Source organism: Salvelinus namaycush, chromosome 25, assembly GCF_016432855.1.
Source record: "Salvelinus namaycush isolate Seneca chromosome 25, SaNama_1.0, whole genome shotgun sequence".
Classification (NCBI taxonomy): domain Eukaryota; kingdom Metazoa; phylum Chordata; class Actinopteri; order Salmoniformes; family Salmonidae; genus Salvelinus; species Salvelinus namaycush.
Window position 1 is genome coordinate 11897633 of NC_052331.1, and position 11892 is coordinate 11909524.

Below are 11892 nucleotides of genomic sequence, written 5' to 3' on the forward strand. Positions count from 1 at the left end.
CAGACACATGCATCCCATTTGAATTTTAAAAATGAAATGTCTCTGTAAAAAAAATAGATGTAGAGGTGTTGGAACGGACACGTGTTCATGCGTGCTTTATGTGTTTACAGATGCACCGGTCCTGGTCTGAAAGGCTGTCAGTCTATAGGGTAAGCAATTGACTCTTATTATGAACAGTAACTTACAATGGTACTGTTCAAATTGTACTCAAACTTAGAAACACTAAGTTCACTAAGCTAATGGACATTTATCATTTGTATGTCGTTTTTTTTCCTCTCTGCGTTGTTTGGTTACCACCACCTGTCTCCCATGCAGTAACTCTGGCCTATCAGTGATCGCGGCTGGTGTGGTGGGTGGGCTGCTTGCCTTCCTCATCATGGGCCTGTCTGTCTTCGTGTTACTGCGGCGACGCCACATCAAGAGGAAGAGAACCCTGCGAAGACTACTCCAGGAGAGAGAGGTGAGAGGCAGACACTGAACCACTGAGCTTTAAGGGATTTCTACGGATGGAATGTAGTCATCGTTGATAGTGCATCAAAGTGAACAGAAAGTAAACCGTCCTTATCCACATCTATTGCTATTCTACAGTTAGTTGAACCGTTGACCCCCAGTGGTGAGGCGCCCAACCAGGCTCTGCTCCGCATTCTCAAAGAGACAGAGTTTAAGAAGATCAAAGTGTTGGGATCAGGGGCCTTCGGCACTGTCTACAAGGTAAATACAAGCGCTAACTTTTTCTAGATTTCGTTCAGAGAACTCCAGTGTCTTGGATTGTACTGTAGTGAAGGAGCTTATGGGAATGTGTGTTACGACTGCGTATAAACCAACACCCTTTAAAACCACATCTACGTCTGTTGTCAATTTTGCAATTAACAGCCACATATTTAACGTACCACATCCTGCATCATAATCCAATCCACAGTAACTACCAGTTAGTTTGCCCTTCCCACGTTCCACTGTAACGAACCAAACCTTTAAGAAATTATTAAAGTACACTCATTTTTCGTATGATTATTTAGTGCCTGGAATTTTTCCTGACCTCTTGACATGACCATGAAAACATCTGTACTGTGTGTGTGTGTGTGTGGGTGTGTGTGTGTGTGTGTGTGTGTGTGTGTGTGTGTGTGTGTGTGTGTGTGTGTGTGTGTGTGTGTGTGTGTGTGTGTGTGTGTGTGTGTGTGTGTGTGTGTGTGGTGCAGGGCCTGTGGGTCCCTGAAGGAGAGGACGTGAAGATTCCTGTGGCCATTAAGGTTTTAAGAGAGGCCACATCACCTAAAGCCAACAGGGAGATCTTGGACGTGAGTTATATCACTCTATATCACTTCACTCTTAGACAAGGCTGGTAGAAACACAATCCAGAAATGTTTCGGCCCTCAAGGACCAGGATTGATCCCTGCTTAAAGATGTTTGTTCATGGGAGTTCGAACTGGTATCTTCCAAATATAAAGACATTCTATATCTGATTTACAGTATAATCTAAGTTAGTGCTATTAGGCACAGTATGGTATCATACATTCATTGATGGTTACCCATACCACACTGTACAAGCACTTTCAAACGAAACATTCGTTGGCAAATTCGTTTTTTGACCTAATTTAGCGTTATAATATGTTATTGAGTAGCCTATACAGCCACTATTGCATGTCACTGGACACTAATTCCAAGCACATGCTCTTCAATTCAGGAAGAAGCTGAAATAATGACAACATTTAGTTAGAAAATGGGAAATGGAGTCAGGTTTCTAGAAGTCATTTTCTCAGTGGGAGCGTAGGAAATTAGATTAACTCATTGAGAAGGTTTGGACCAGGGTTGGGGCGTGGGAGGAGGATACTAATTCAAGGTTAAGGTTTTCTGGAATGAAATCTAACGTCTTTTCCAGTAACTGCAGTTTTAAAAAACACAATCCAGACCTGGGTTCATAAAGTATTCGGAAATACTTTGGCTGGCTGACTTCACTTGATTGAGCTTTCCTGGCGCAATGGAACCAATAGAATAGTCCAAATTCATGCCCCACCGATCTAGCACTCCAGGCAGGCTCAATCAAACGCCCTAAGTATTTGAAAGATATCAAATATGATTTGAGCCCAGGTCTGGCACGGTTCTGTGAATATTCAGTTTCAGGATTTAGAGTGCATGGACAGCTGATGTTTTTGCAGTGATGTTTCTTAAAGAAAAGGTCTTGCACGTTTACGTATCTGCCTCGTAAGCGTACATTGTCTTCAAGCTGTCAGTTGTTGAAATGGTTCATGTTTAGATATCATTATTGAGTTTTACGAGCGCACACTAGAAGGATGCCAGCATCCCTAGCCCTAAAGGCTGTATACTGTACTGCCCTGGAATAAACGTTGGTACTATATCTAACCGACTATAGGAGGCCTATGTGATGGCCAGTGTGGACAACCCCCATGTGTGTCGTCTGCTGGGCATCTGCCTGACCTCCACAGTGCAGCTGGTCACCCAGCTCATGCCCTACGGCTGTCTGCTGGACTACGTCAAGGAGAACAAGGACAACATCGGATCCCAGTACCTCCTCAACTGGTGTGTGCAGATCGCCAAGGTAAGACTATGGTGCATTTAAGAGACCTGGCAGTATGTGTTCATTCAATGTAGTGAATTTCCAAGACGCTGTTGTTTTTCCAACTAACCAAAAGAAAAGTGTGTTTGTGAAAATTCCTATTCTTTTTTTTACTCTTGTTACGGCTACATTTGGAATTTCAAACCACAAAATGCTGGGTGCACTTCCTGTCCTGAAGTCGTCTGTCATGCTCTGCAGCATAATTATACAGATCTGGTGTCAGTCTGTGTTTGATTTAGAAAACTTGTTGCTGTCTTGTCACACAACGATCATGACGGGGTTAGGCATAAATGGCGAAACTGGAACGTGGCACCCAGACTATGATAAGGCTCTGACCTCTTTCCTAACCATGTGACTTGACCAAAACTCTGGCCCTTTAAGACTACCCATGAGTCACAGTGTAGTGTATTAAAATCTAATCAAACAGTGAGTCAGTGGAAAGTCCGGAATGGCCATATATGTCCATACACTCCTATAGACACCTACAGTTCAACGTTCACTTGACATCTTGTTGACCTTTTTAAAACAATAATACAATGAGTCACTAAAAAGTGCTGTAGCCCTATCTCTCTGTTTGAATACAGTTAGAATGCTTAAAACAGGGCCCATGTATGGCCATAGACTCACTCATTCGCTTCTACCTCCTCATTTGACCTTTGACCTGTGGTTGGCCACAGGGGATGAGCTACCTGGAGGAGCGTCACCTGGTGCACCGTGACCTGGCAGCGAGGAACGTCCTGGTGAAGACCCCTCAGCACGTCAAGATCACGGACTTTGGCCTGGCCAAACTCCTCAACGCTGACGAGAAGGAGTACCACGCAGACGGAGGAAAGGTCTGCTCCTCATTCCCCTCTCATTACTGATTGAATTGAATTACTGTGAAGAAATGTAACACAAGGAACACATTTTTTGTCAAGTAAATATAATATTATGGTCCCGTTTATTTATTTCTTTTCTGTATGATGGTGATTTATTTTACTATTTCCATCCCGACCTAATATAGTCTATTGATAACACAGTTGCTGTACTTTACCGACATACCTAATGTTGTATTGGCCATCTGGAAGAACTACCTCAGTTTGGTCTTGTGAACCCTAACTCATAAGAGCCCTCTCTCTGCAGGTACCAATCAAATGGATGGCACTGGAGTCCATCCTCCACAGGAAATACACACATCAGAGTGATGTTTGGAGCTATGGTCAGGAACCCACATACCCACACTATTTAATAGGATTAATGCACGAATTTATTTAACATACATATTTAGCAATACTGGATATACAGCAATGCATGTCAATGCCGGAATTAACCACAGTGCTTGTGTAAATCCAGATACATAAATATTGTTTCTGGGTCATGTACTTAATCAGAACTGTTCAAATCAGATCCAGATAGGAGTATTGGGGTTTTGAGTATCTGGAAGATTAGAGAAACGGGTATCTGGTATCGCTGATCTAACTTTACACCGGCAGGTCCTGGAGTTCCGATGTCTTAGAATGTTGAAACCTCCCACCTCAAAGCAATGTCCCTAACACACACCACCCCTGGTTTGGACACACAGTTTGGACACATGCACACACACACACTCCGCTCTGTGGGCCGGTCTCCAGATCCGGTTCTCTGAAGTTGTGTCTTCTACTCTACAAGGCAAAGACATCAGCAGGCCCTGGCAGCACCACCCGCCAGCCCTCCTAAGCCCCTCTTTCTATCCTCCTCTCCTTTTTCTGGTCCTCCTCTTCTCTTTCAAACTGATCCAACACCAACGGAACCTGCCAACTCCCACTCCTAAGGACACATCCAACTTACTGATGTTGACTCTGTGGGGTTTTAGAAAGTAACTTGACATTGTTGGTATCTGCCTATCAGCTTTTCTGGAATGAAAACAAAGTAATGTTCCCTAGTTATTTAACTTTAACTGAGATTGTTCCTATGCCACTATAAGTAGCCCTTTACACTCGTACCTCTATACGGGTTGAAAATGGCAGGTTTGTGCACTGACAAGTGCATAAATTGGAATGCAGTGGGTGTACAGTAACATGCTATAAATGACGGCGTTTTTGGATTGCGTAAACAACAACAGTAATTGTGTGAAGGCGGGGATGCAGGGTTGTGTTCCAAACCAAACAACTACAAGTGTGCTTGTTCTAGTTCCTCAACGGCACATCTAGGAGAGCTCAAAAAGAGCACCTTACATTTGAAGACTCTTCTTTGAGTCATGAAAGTGTATTGAAATGACTTAGGAACTGTGTACACTTTGGAGAGGAGTGTGGCCACATGGAGGCACCAGTTAGTTCTTTCACTCAAACCCTTGTCAATTTTCTGTTTTATGTTGCACCTACCCCATATTTTCCAGGAATATTCTTATCATGTTACTGAATGTATCCAGAATATTTTCTGATTTTGTTATCAACAAATGCAGCGAAAAGTACAGTAAATGTAAAATGCACATAAAATCAACAGTGAAATGTTTGGATTCAGTCTTGTGTCAGGTGAACTGTTGTGTCCTCACCTTTGGTCTAATAATTGTCCCATCATCTCCAAGCTGTTCCCTTTCATTTGCTACCACGGTTATGCATATGCTTTTCATATTTCTTCTGTAAGAAACATTTCAGTTTAGCCCTATCCAAACAGGCCAATTCCCACAAGTGAAAACGTTTTTTTTGTGACAGTAATGAACGTTTTTAACTGAGATTAGGTCATTGATTGTGCCTCTGATCTATTTCACTGTACCTCTGTTTAGGTGTGACCGTGTGGGAGCTGATGACATTTGGGACCAAGCCCTATGACGGCATCCCAGCCAATGAGATAGCAGGGGTGCTGGAGAAAGGGGAGCGGCTGCCCCAGCCTCCCATCTGCACCATAGACGTCTACATGATTATGGTCAAATGTTGGATGATCGACGCAGACAGCAGGCCTCGTTTCCGGGAGCTGATAGCTGAGTTTTCCAAGATGGCGCGGGATCCCCCACGTTATCTTGTCATCCAGGTGAGCGGTGTAACTCATTGTCATGAATTACTGTGGGGTCACAGACCACACAAACCGATTAAACTCACTCAGCCACTGTAAGTTTAGTGAACAAACACGTACCTACTCTATAATTCTTTCGGACTGGTCTTTGGGTGCTGATGTGTGTGTCTCTTCCAGGGTGACGACCGAATGCACCTCCCAAGTCCCACAGACACCAAGTTCTACCAGAGCCTAATCAGTGGAGAGGACATGGAGGACGCTGTGGACGCAGACGAGTACCTGGTACCTCAGCACAGCTTCTTCTCCAGCCCCAGTACCTCCCGTACCCAGCTCCTACACTCTATGGTAAAATAACACATCCACTAGGCTAGCCATAATCTACTGCTTTGTAATCTCGTCCACTAGCCGGCTCTGTCTGTCGAACCGTCTGGTTTCACAGTGCCTCAGAACGGGACTTGACTGGAAGTCTATGGAAGGAGCAGACGAAGCAACTGACGGTTTTAATTGGCTGATCTCTCATCCAATCACCATCTAGCATAACCCTCAGAACCTCCCCACTACATTGTGGACTTCAAAGCGTGAGCAGCACAAGTGATTTAAACAAGGTTTAAGTGAGTTTGGAAAATCTGAAAGTACACATCTTCGATAGTTTTCACATACAAACTGTATATGCCCGAACTCAGAATCAGTTGGGCTTCCCAAAAATAATATGGTCAATGGGATAGAACATTTATTTCGATTGACGATTTTCACCAATTTTCAAAGTCCCATCTAATACAGCTAATTCACCACACCCCTTTCAAGTTGTTACCAGGCTCTATGCACCAGCAATTTGAGCCTGGGGACGAGGCTCAAATTGACAGAGAGATACTATTTCTCAGGAATAGTCTACTCCTAGACTAAAAAGCATGTTCAATGGGGATTTGCCCAGGAAAAGGCTGAATCTATATCCAGGAAACTAGCCCAAAGAAAAGGTTTCCAACATCCAGCAGCCACTGGCTCTCTTCCTCTACACTCATTTCTAACACAGATAAGAGTTTTTTTTGTCTATTAAAGAAACTGGATTAAATGCATCATTGCAGTGAATCAAAGAAAATGAATTCCATCTAACTTTTTATGCTCACAGCTCTTGTCTGTTGTTTTACAAAGAAGGTGTCTGCAGAATTTTGGTATCCACCTCCACTGAGTTCACATTTTGGCTGGGTGAAATTGACATTTATTGGGCAATTTAGACTACTGGAGGGAATTTAGGTTTCCCTACTACACCTTGTATTAGAACCAACAACCTTGTGGTCAATTGTTTACGCAAATGCTAGAACAATCTCTTTATTTATTTATTGATCCTGTATTTAACAAGATTAAATCAGGCCAGGTCATGTTGATAGTACGTATCCCAGTTCAAGTTCTTAGTTAGCCCCTTTTGCGATCGTAGTGAAATTGAATCTTGGTTTATGTCGGCCGGGGAGGAAAGAGTAAATTGAATTTACGTGGGCGTTTATACCGTGTTATACCTGGCTTGAACAAGACAGGCCTCAATCGCCCACTTCCTGTTCCTGTTAAATTGTCATCAGGGGGACTCTTCTTCTTCCCCTGTCCTTGTTCTGACCCCCTACTCCCCCACTACTCCCTCACCCCCGCTTCCTCCCATGTGCCCCTTGATTGATTGCATTTGAGATTATGAGAAATCCTCTCTCTCTCCTCCTCTGTTCTCTTCAGACTCAACTCCAAGAGGTCCAGTGTTGGCTATCCGGGCTGTATGCCTGCCACAGAAAGCCGGCTGGTTACTCCATAAGCTTTCAATTTTGATTACCTTCGCAGGCAGGCAGCACTACTTGTTAAATATTTTTCTGCCAGAATACAAGTGGAGGAACCTGCTTATATAATAGAAGCGTTTGGGTACACTATACAGCCTTTTATGGACTTGGACCGTAGTCTTTGGCAGATGGTTCCCTGCTTAACTTGTTTTAATTTCCTCTTATTCAGCCACTCGATAACAATTACATTTGGATGAGCTGTTTTGTCACTCTTTTTATTCACTGTGGTCGCTTTTATTTCACCTTCTTCTTCATACACAGTAATGAAATTAAAAGGTTTTGACCTTTTGAAACATTACTGTAAAGAATTCAACCAACAACAACTTAGTAGAAGTAGGCCTACAGAAATGTGGATATTTATTTGTGTTTTTGTGATGTTTTAACATATGTGTTGGAATGTAATTTTTGACTCGGGTGTAAATCTGTGTTTCAGAGCCAAAACAGCACATTGAACAGCAGCATTGGATTGTGCCACAGCAGAAATGGGGTAAGAGAGACACACATCACAAATGTAACATTGAGGTGAATTGAAAAGCAAACTTTGTAGCATTGACACAGAGTCTTTCACAGTATGGAACAACAGCTCTCATCTCTAACTCATATGATACTTTGCAGTTAAGGTGTGGTTTTGGGCTAACACGGATTTTATTCTCCCTAGAATGGGTTCCCTGTCAGAGAAGGAAGCATGGTTCTCCGGTACATTGCTGACCCCACAGACAGGTTCTTGGACCACGCCTTCCAGCCATCTCCAGGCAAGTGTGCCCCTTGACCTCCCAAAGGGTCTTAACCCGAGAACATGGCTCACTTCCTAAGAAATAGTGATACATTGTGAAGTTTTCCTACCAGAAACGCTTTTATTTTGAAAAGAAGGACCTCTGCTAGGCAATGGCTGTAGGTCATTGTAGAGCGTTTCTGTCATTGTTTAGAAAACTAAAATTGAAGTCTTCACTTAGTACACAGAGTGGTTGTTTACCTGCTGTCGTAACTCATCTCTGTTATTTCGCTTCAACAGACTACATGAACCAGAATGGAGTGTCGGACATGATGAACCCCGTATACCAGCACCCCGGTGCCCCTCGAACCCTCCTCCCCACCATCTCCTCAGACGACACAGAGGCAGAGTACCTGAACTGCTATAAGAACGAGGCAGTGGGGCCTGAGTACCTCAACACCCTCCAGCCCTCTCTCCTCTCCCCCATCACCTCCAGTGGCCTCACCACCACCGCTAACAGCCTTTTCCCCATGTTCAATGGTCTCTCCTCCCCGAGCTCCAATGGCCTCTCCCCCACTTCCAATGGCGGTCTCCACTGCGTCCAGAAATACCAACCCCCGAACAGTATAGATAACCCAGACTACCAGCAGGACTTCACCCCTTCCGTCAAGACCCATGCCAACGGACACATCCCGGCCGCAGAGAACACAGAGTACCTAGGCCCAAACTGAGGCCTGTCATCCCCTACCTCCCACTGTGGATGAAAAGAGACACCGGGTAATAAGACTCTCTGTCCCACTGAGAGAAGACATAATGTCTTTGTTTAGCAGGGGTAGCGGTACCATGGACTGCTTTGCAATGTATTTATCCCTGCCTAAATGAGCCAAGTGTGTGTGCTTTCTGTTGTTCGCCAGTTGTAGTACGGTACAGTGCTGGGAAAGTCTTCTCATTCCAAAAACTCTTCAATTTCAAATGGAGTCTGAGCTGATAGTTTGATGAGATGAGACAGAAATGAGGCTCTTGGTGTTTAACTCCATTGGGTGAAAAAAAGCAAGAGAATACCTTAGGCCTATACTTTCAGACACTGTAGCCCATATCAGAAACCCATAGGTGTGATGTTGCACGAAACAATGTTGTGATACGAAAGTGGAGAAACAATATTACTAGACAAAATAACGTATCCTTCAATCCTTGAGATCAGATGCTCCCTGTGAAAGAAATGTAAAAACACGTATATGCCCTTTTCTTGCCAACACATAAACGGTACATGTACTAGAAGATGTCACTGATACAGTATTGGTGTATTGAGTATATAGTATTGGGTATTTAGCTCCCACATCTAAAGGGCTGGAACTGTTAGAACAATAGTTGGATGTCTGCGCTCTTCTGTGTGGAACCTACAGTTTGAGACCTGCTGGAGTCAAATGTTGCTGAGCGTTAGTGTCGGAAGTGGGAAGGAGGAGGCCCTCATCGGAGTCTGATGGTGGCTGGTCCATGGAGGGCGTTGATGGAGGAACTTCTGAAACCTTACAGGACTCTTCCTAAAGAAGCGGTTGACGAGGACACCTTTGTGGCAAATATTGCTATTGATGACTTTGCTGAAGGCTTTTTAACTTTCATCATATGGCCAGATGGGAGAGACACTGCCCCCTGTTGGTGACCCATTGTAACTGCATACAACATTAGGACATCGGTATTGCTTATTATTGTTTTGTACAGTAAGGCCTTTCATTCTAACACTACATCGTTAAATCTTTTCACAGCTTTAAAGTCTTGCACTCTTGCTCAAACTTTCAAAATTAATCTATTTCCTAGTTTTAAATGAACATGTGAAATAGCTACTTGTCATGTGAGATCCTGCTGTTTGACAGAGGTCCATGTATAGATAAGTATGAAATGATGTTGTGTACAATATATTCAATATGGCCACCTATAAATTATCCTATCAACATTCCTCATTTAAATGGTCTTTGATGAGCTGTAATTATTTCCTTTCAAAGTGAAAATGAATAAAACGTATTTATATTTAACTATTTTACGTGTTTTTTAAAGACCTATTTACATATTTTAACTGTTCAACTGACAATCTGAGTGCTTTTCATTCTGTTTTACTTAGCTGAACAAACAAGATTATTAAGGGTCTCGTAACAAAAAAGGAAACGTTACTGTAATGAAGGCCTGAAGAGTCCAGGATTGAATGTTCTGTGTGTCAACGTGAGAAGGGTGCACTTGCAGCCTGCAATTGGGGGCGTACAAAACATTAAGACACTTTCCTAATAACGAGTTGCACCTAGGGCTGTGGCAGTCATGCCATTTTGTCAGCTGGTTATTGTCATGTAAAAGAATGCCGGTCTCACGGTAATTGACCGTTAATCAACATAAACACATTTAGCATCTCCAGGCCTCCACTCATTCCCAGTTGTCTTGAACACACTGAATTCGGAAGTCGAAGATTTACAAGTTCCCAGTTCTTTTGAACCTTGCATTAATCTCAGCCGCAGGGGGGCGAGAGCAACAGAGGGTCCGCTTCTCACGGTCCCTGCTCTCTCCTTCCCTTCCTCCGGTGAGGCTGACCAGAGAGGGGGGGGTACCTTTTTTCACTTGATGGCGAAACACAGCATATGCTTCATGCACAAATTCATGTTGTGCCTATGACTAGAGAAAATGAAATATACTGTACTTCGATATTAAAATAGACACGACGAGCTGCTAATAATAAAATCGCAGGGCTATCAATACACTTAGATACTCCTTCATTGCAGCTGCAGCGGAAGTAGGGAGAAGCAGGTTTTATGTTTTGTAATAGTATTGAATAAAAACATTATTGACAGTGCTGAATCAAAAAACTTAAACATGAACTCACTGATAAAAACACCAGCTCTTTGTTGGATTCTCTGACCGTCTCGATTTAGTTACAGATCTCCAGGTCCACCTGGTAGGCAAGGTTTGTCTTTTCAGATAAATTAAATGGTTCAAAATGGGAACACTTGCCTACCCGGTGCGCAGGGCTTCTCATTTAAGTACTGCCAACAGCACAACATAAAAACATTTTTTTTTTAGGCTTTTCTGTAGAAATATTTGGTGATTGACTAGGAATGCCTTGAATATCGACTAGCCTATCAGGATCAACCAGTTGGTGACCACTTGCCTACACCATAACAATAAATGTATTATTTATTTTAGGCAGGTCTAAATAAACATTATGATATGAAGAAAATGTATTTCAGAAGAACAGAATATGAGTTGGCCTACTGTACGTTATCTGGCTATGGGCCATGCCAGAGGCTTTAGGCTTGTTCATTTGTCAGACAATATATGCTTATAATGCTTACCATTATTTTATATTATATGATTTTATACTAAGAAGAATATAATTGAACTTAGCTGAATAAAATAGAAAGGATATTTTTCCCATTCCAGACCAAATGCACATTAAATTGATCATTTGAAACAGGTCCTATATGCTAGATTCAGAGTTATTTGGCAACTTTAGCTGTGAATTACGCAAACCTTAGAATGTCTTCTAAATCAAACATATATGGGCTGCATGATGTGACTGTACGTTATTGATTATTTTAGCGCTCTGTTACTTGCCTCAGGCTGCAGACGCTGTTCTTTCATCAAGTGATCATATTTTCACCCATCAGACTATTCTCAATTTAATCTTGTCTTTACTAATACATTACATGACCAAAAGTATGTGTACACCTGCTCGTTGAACACCTCATTCCAAAATCATGGGCATTAATATGGATTTGCTCCCCCCCCCTTTGCTGCTATAACAGCTTCCACTCTTCCTGAGAAGCATTTCCACTAGATGTTGGAAT

At 42.8% G+C, this 11892-nt stretch overlaps 1 protein-coding gene across 2 annotated transcripts in view; it reads left to right on the plus strand.

Moving 5' to 3' along the window:
* The window catches only part of LOC120020248 (epidermal growth factor receptor-like), a 61414-nt gene extending 51319 nt beyond the window's left edge, over nt 1–10095 (plus strand). The window contains exons 16-27 of one of the 2 annotated variants that reach the window (XM_038963787.1): nt 111–149; nt 316–460; nt 589–711; nt 1197–1295; nt 2369–2554; nt 3250–3405; nt 3695–3770; nt 5313–5557; nt 5717–5884; nt 7787–7840; nt 8012–8105; nt 8366–10095. In XM_038963787.1, the coding sequence (XP_038819715.1) occupies nt 111–149; nt 316–460; nt 589–711; nt 1197–1295; nt 2369–2554; nt 3250–3405; nt 3695–3770; nt 5313–5557; nt 5717–5884; nt 7787–7840; nt 8012–8105; nt 8366–8796 (1816 nt within the window). In that variant the 3' untranslated portion in view covers nt 8797–10095. Of the gene's footprint in view, nt 1–110; nt 150–315; nt 461–588; nt 712–1196; nt 1296–2368; nt 2555–3249; nt 3406–3694; nt 3771–5312; nt 5558–5716; nt 5885–7786; nt 7841–8011; nt 8106–8365 lie in introns of those variants that run through there. The other variant, XM_038963788.1, reaches the window with a different exon arrangement.
* Nucleotides 10096–11892: the final 1797 nt, after the last annotated feature.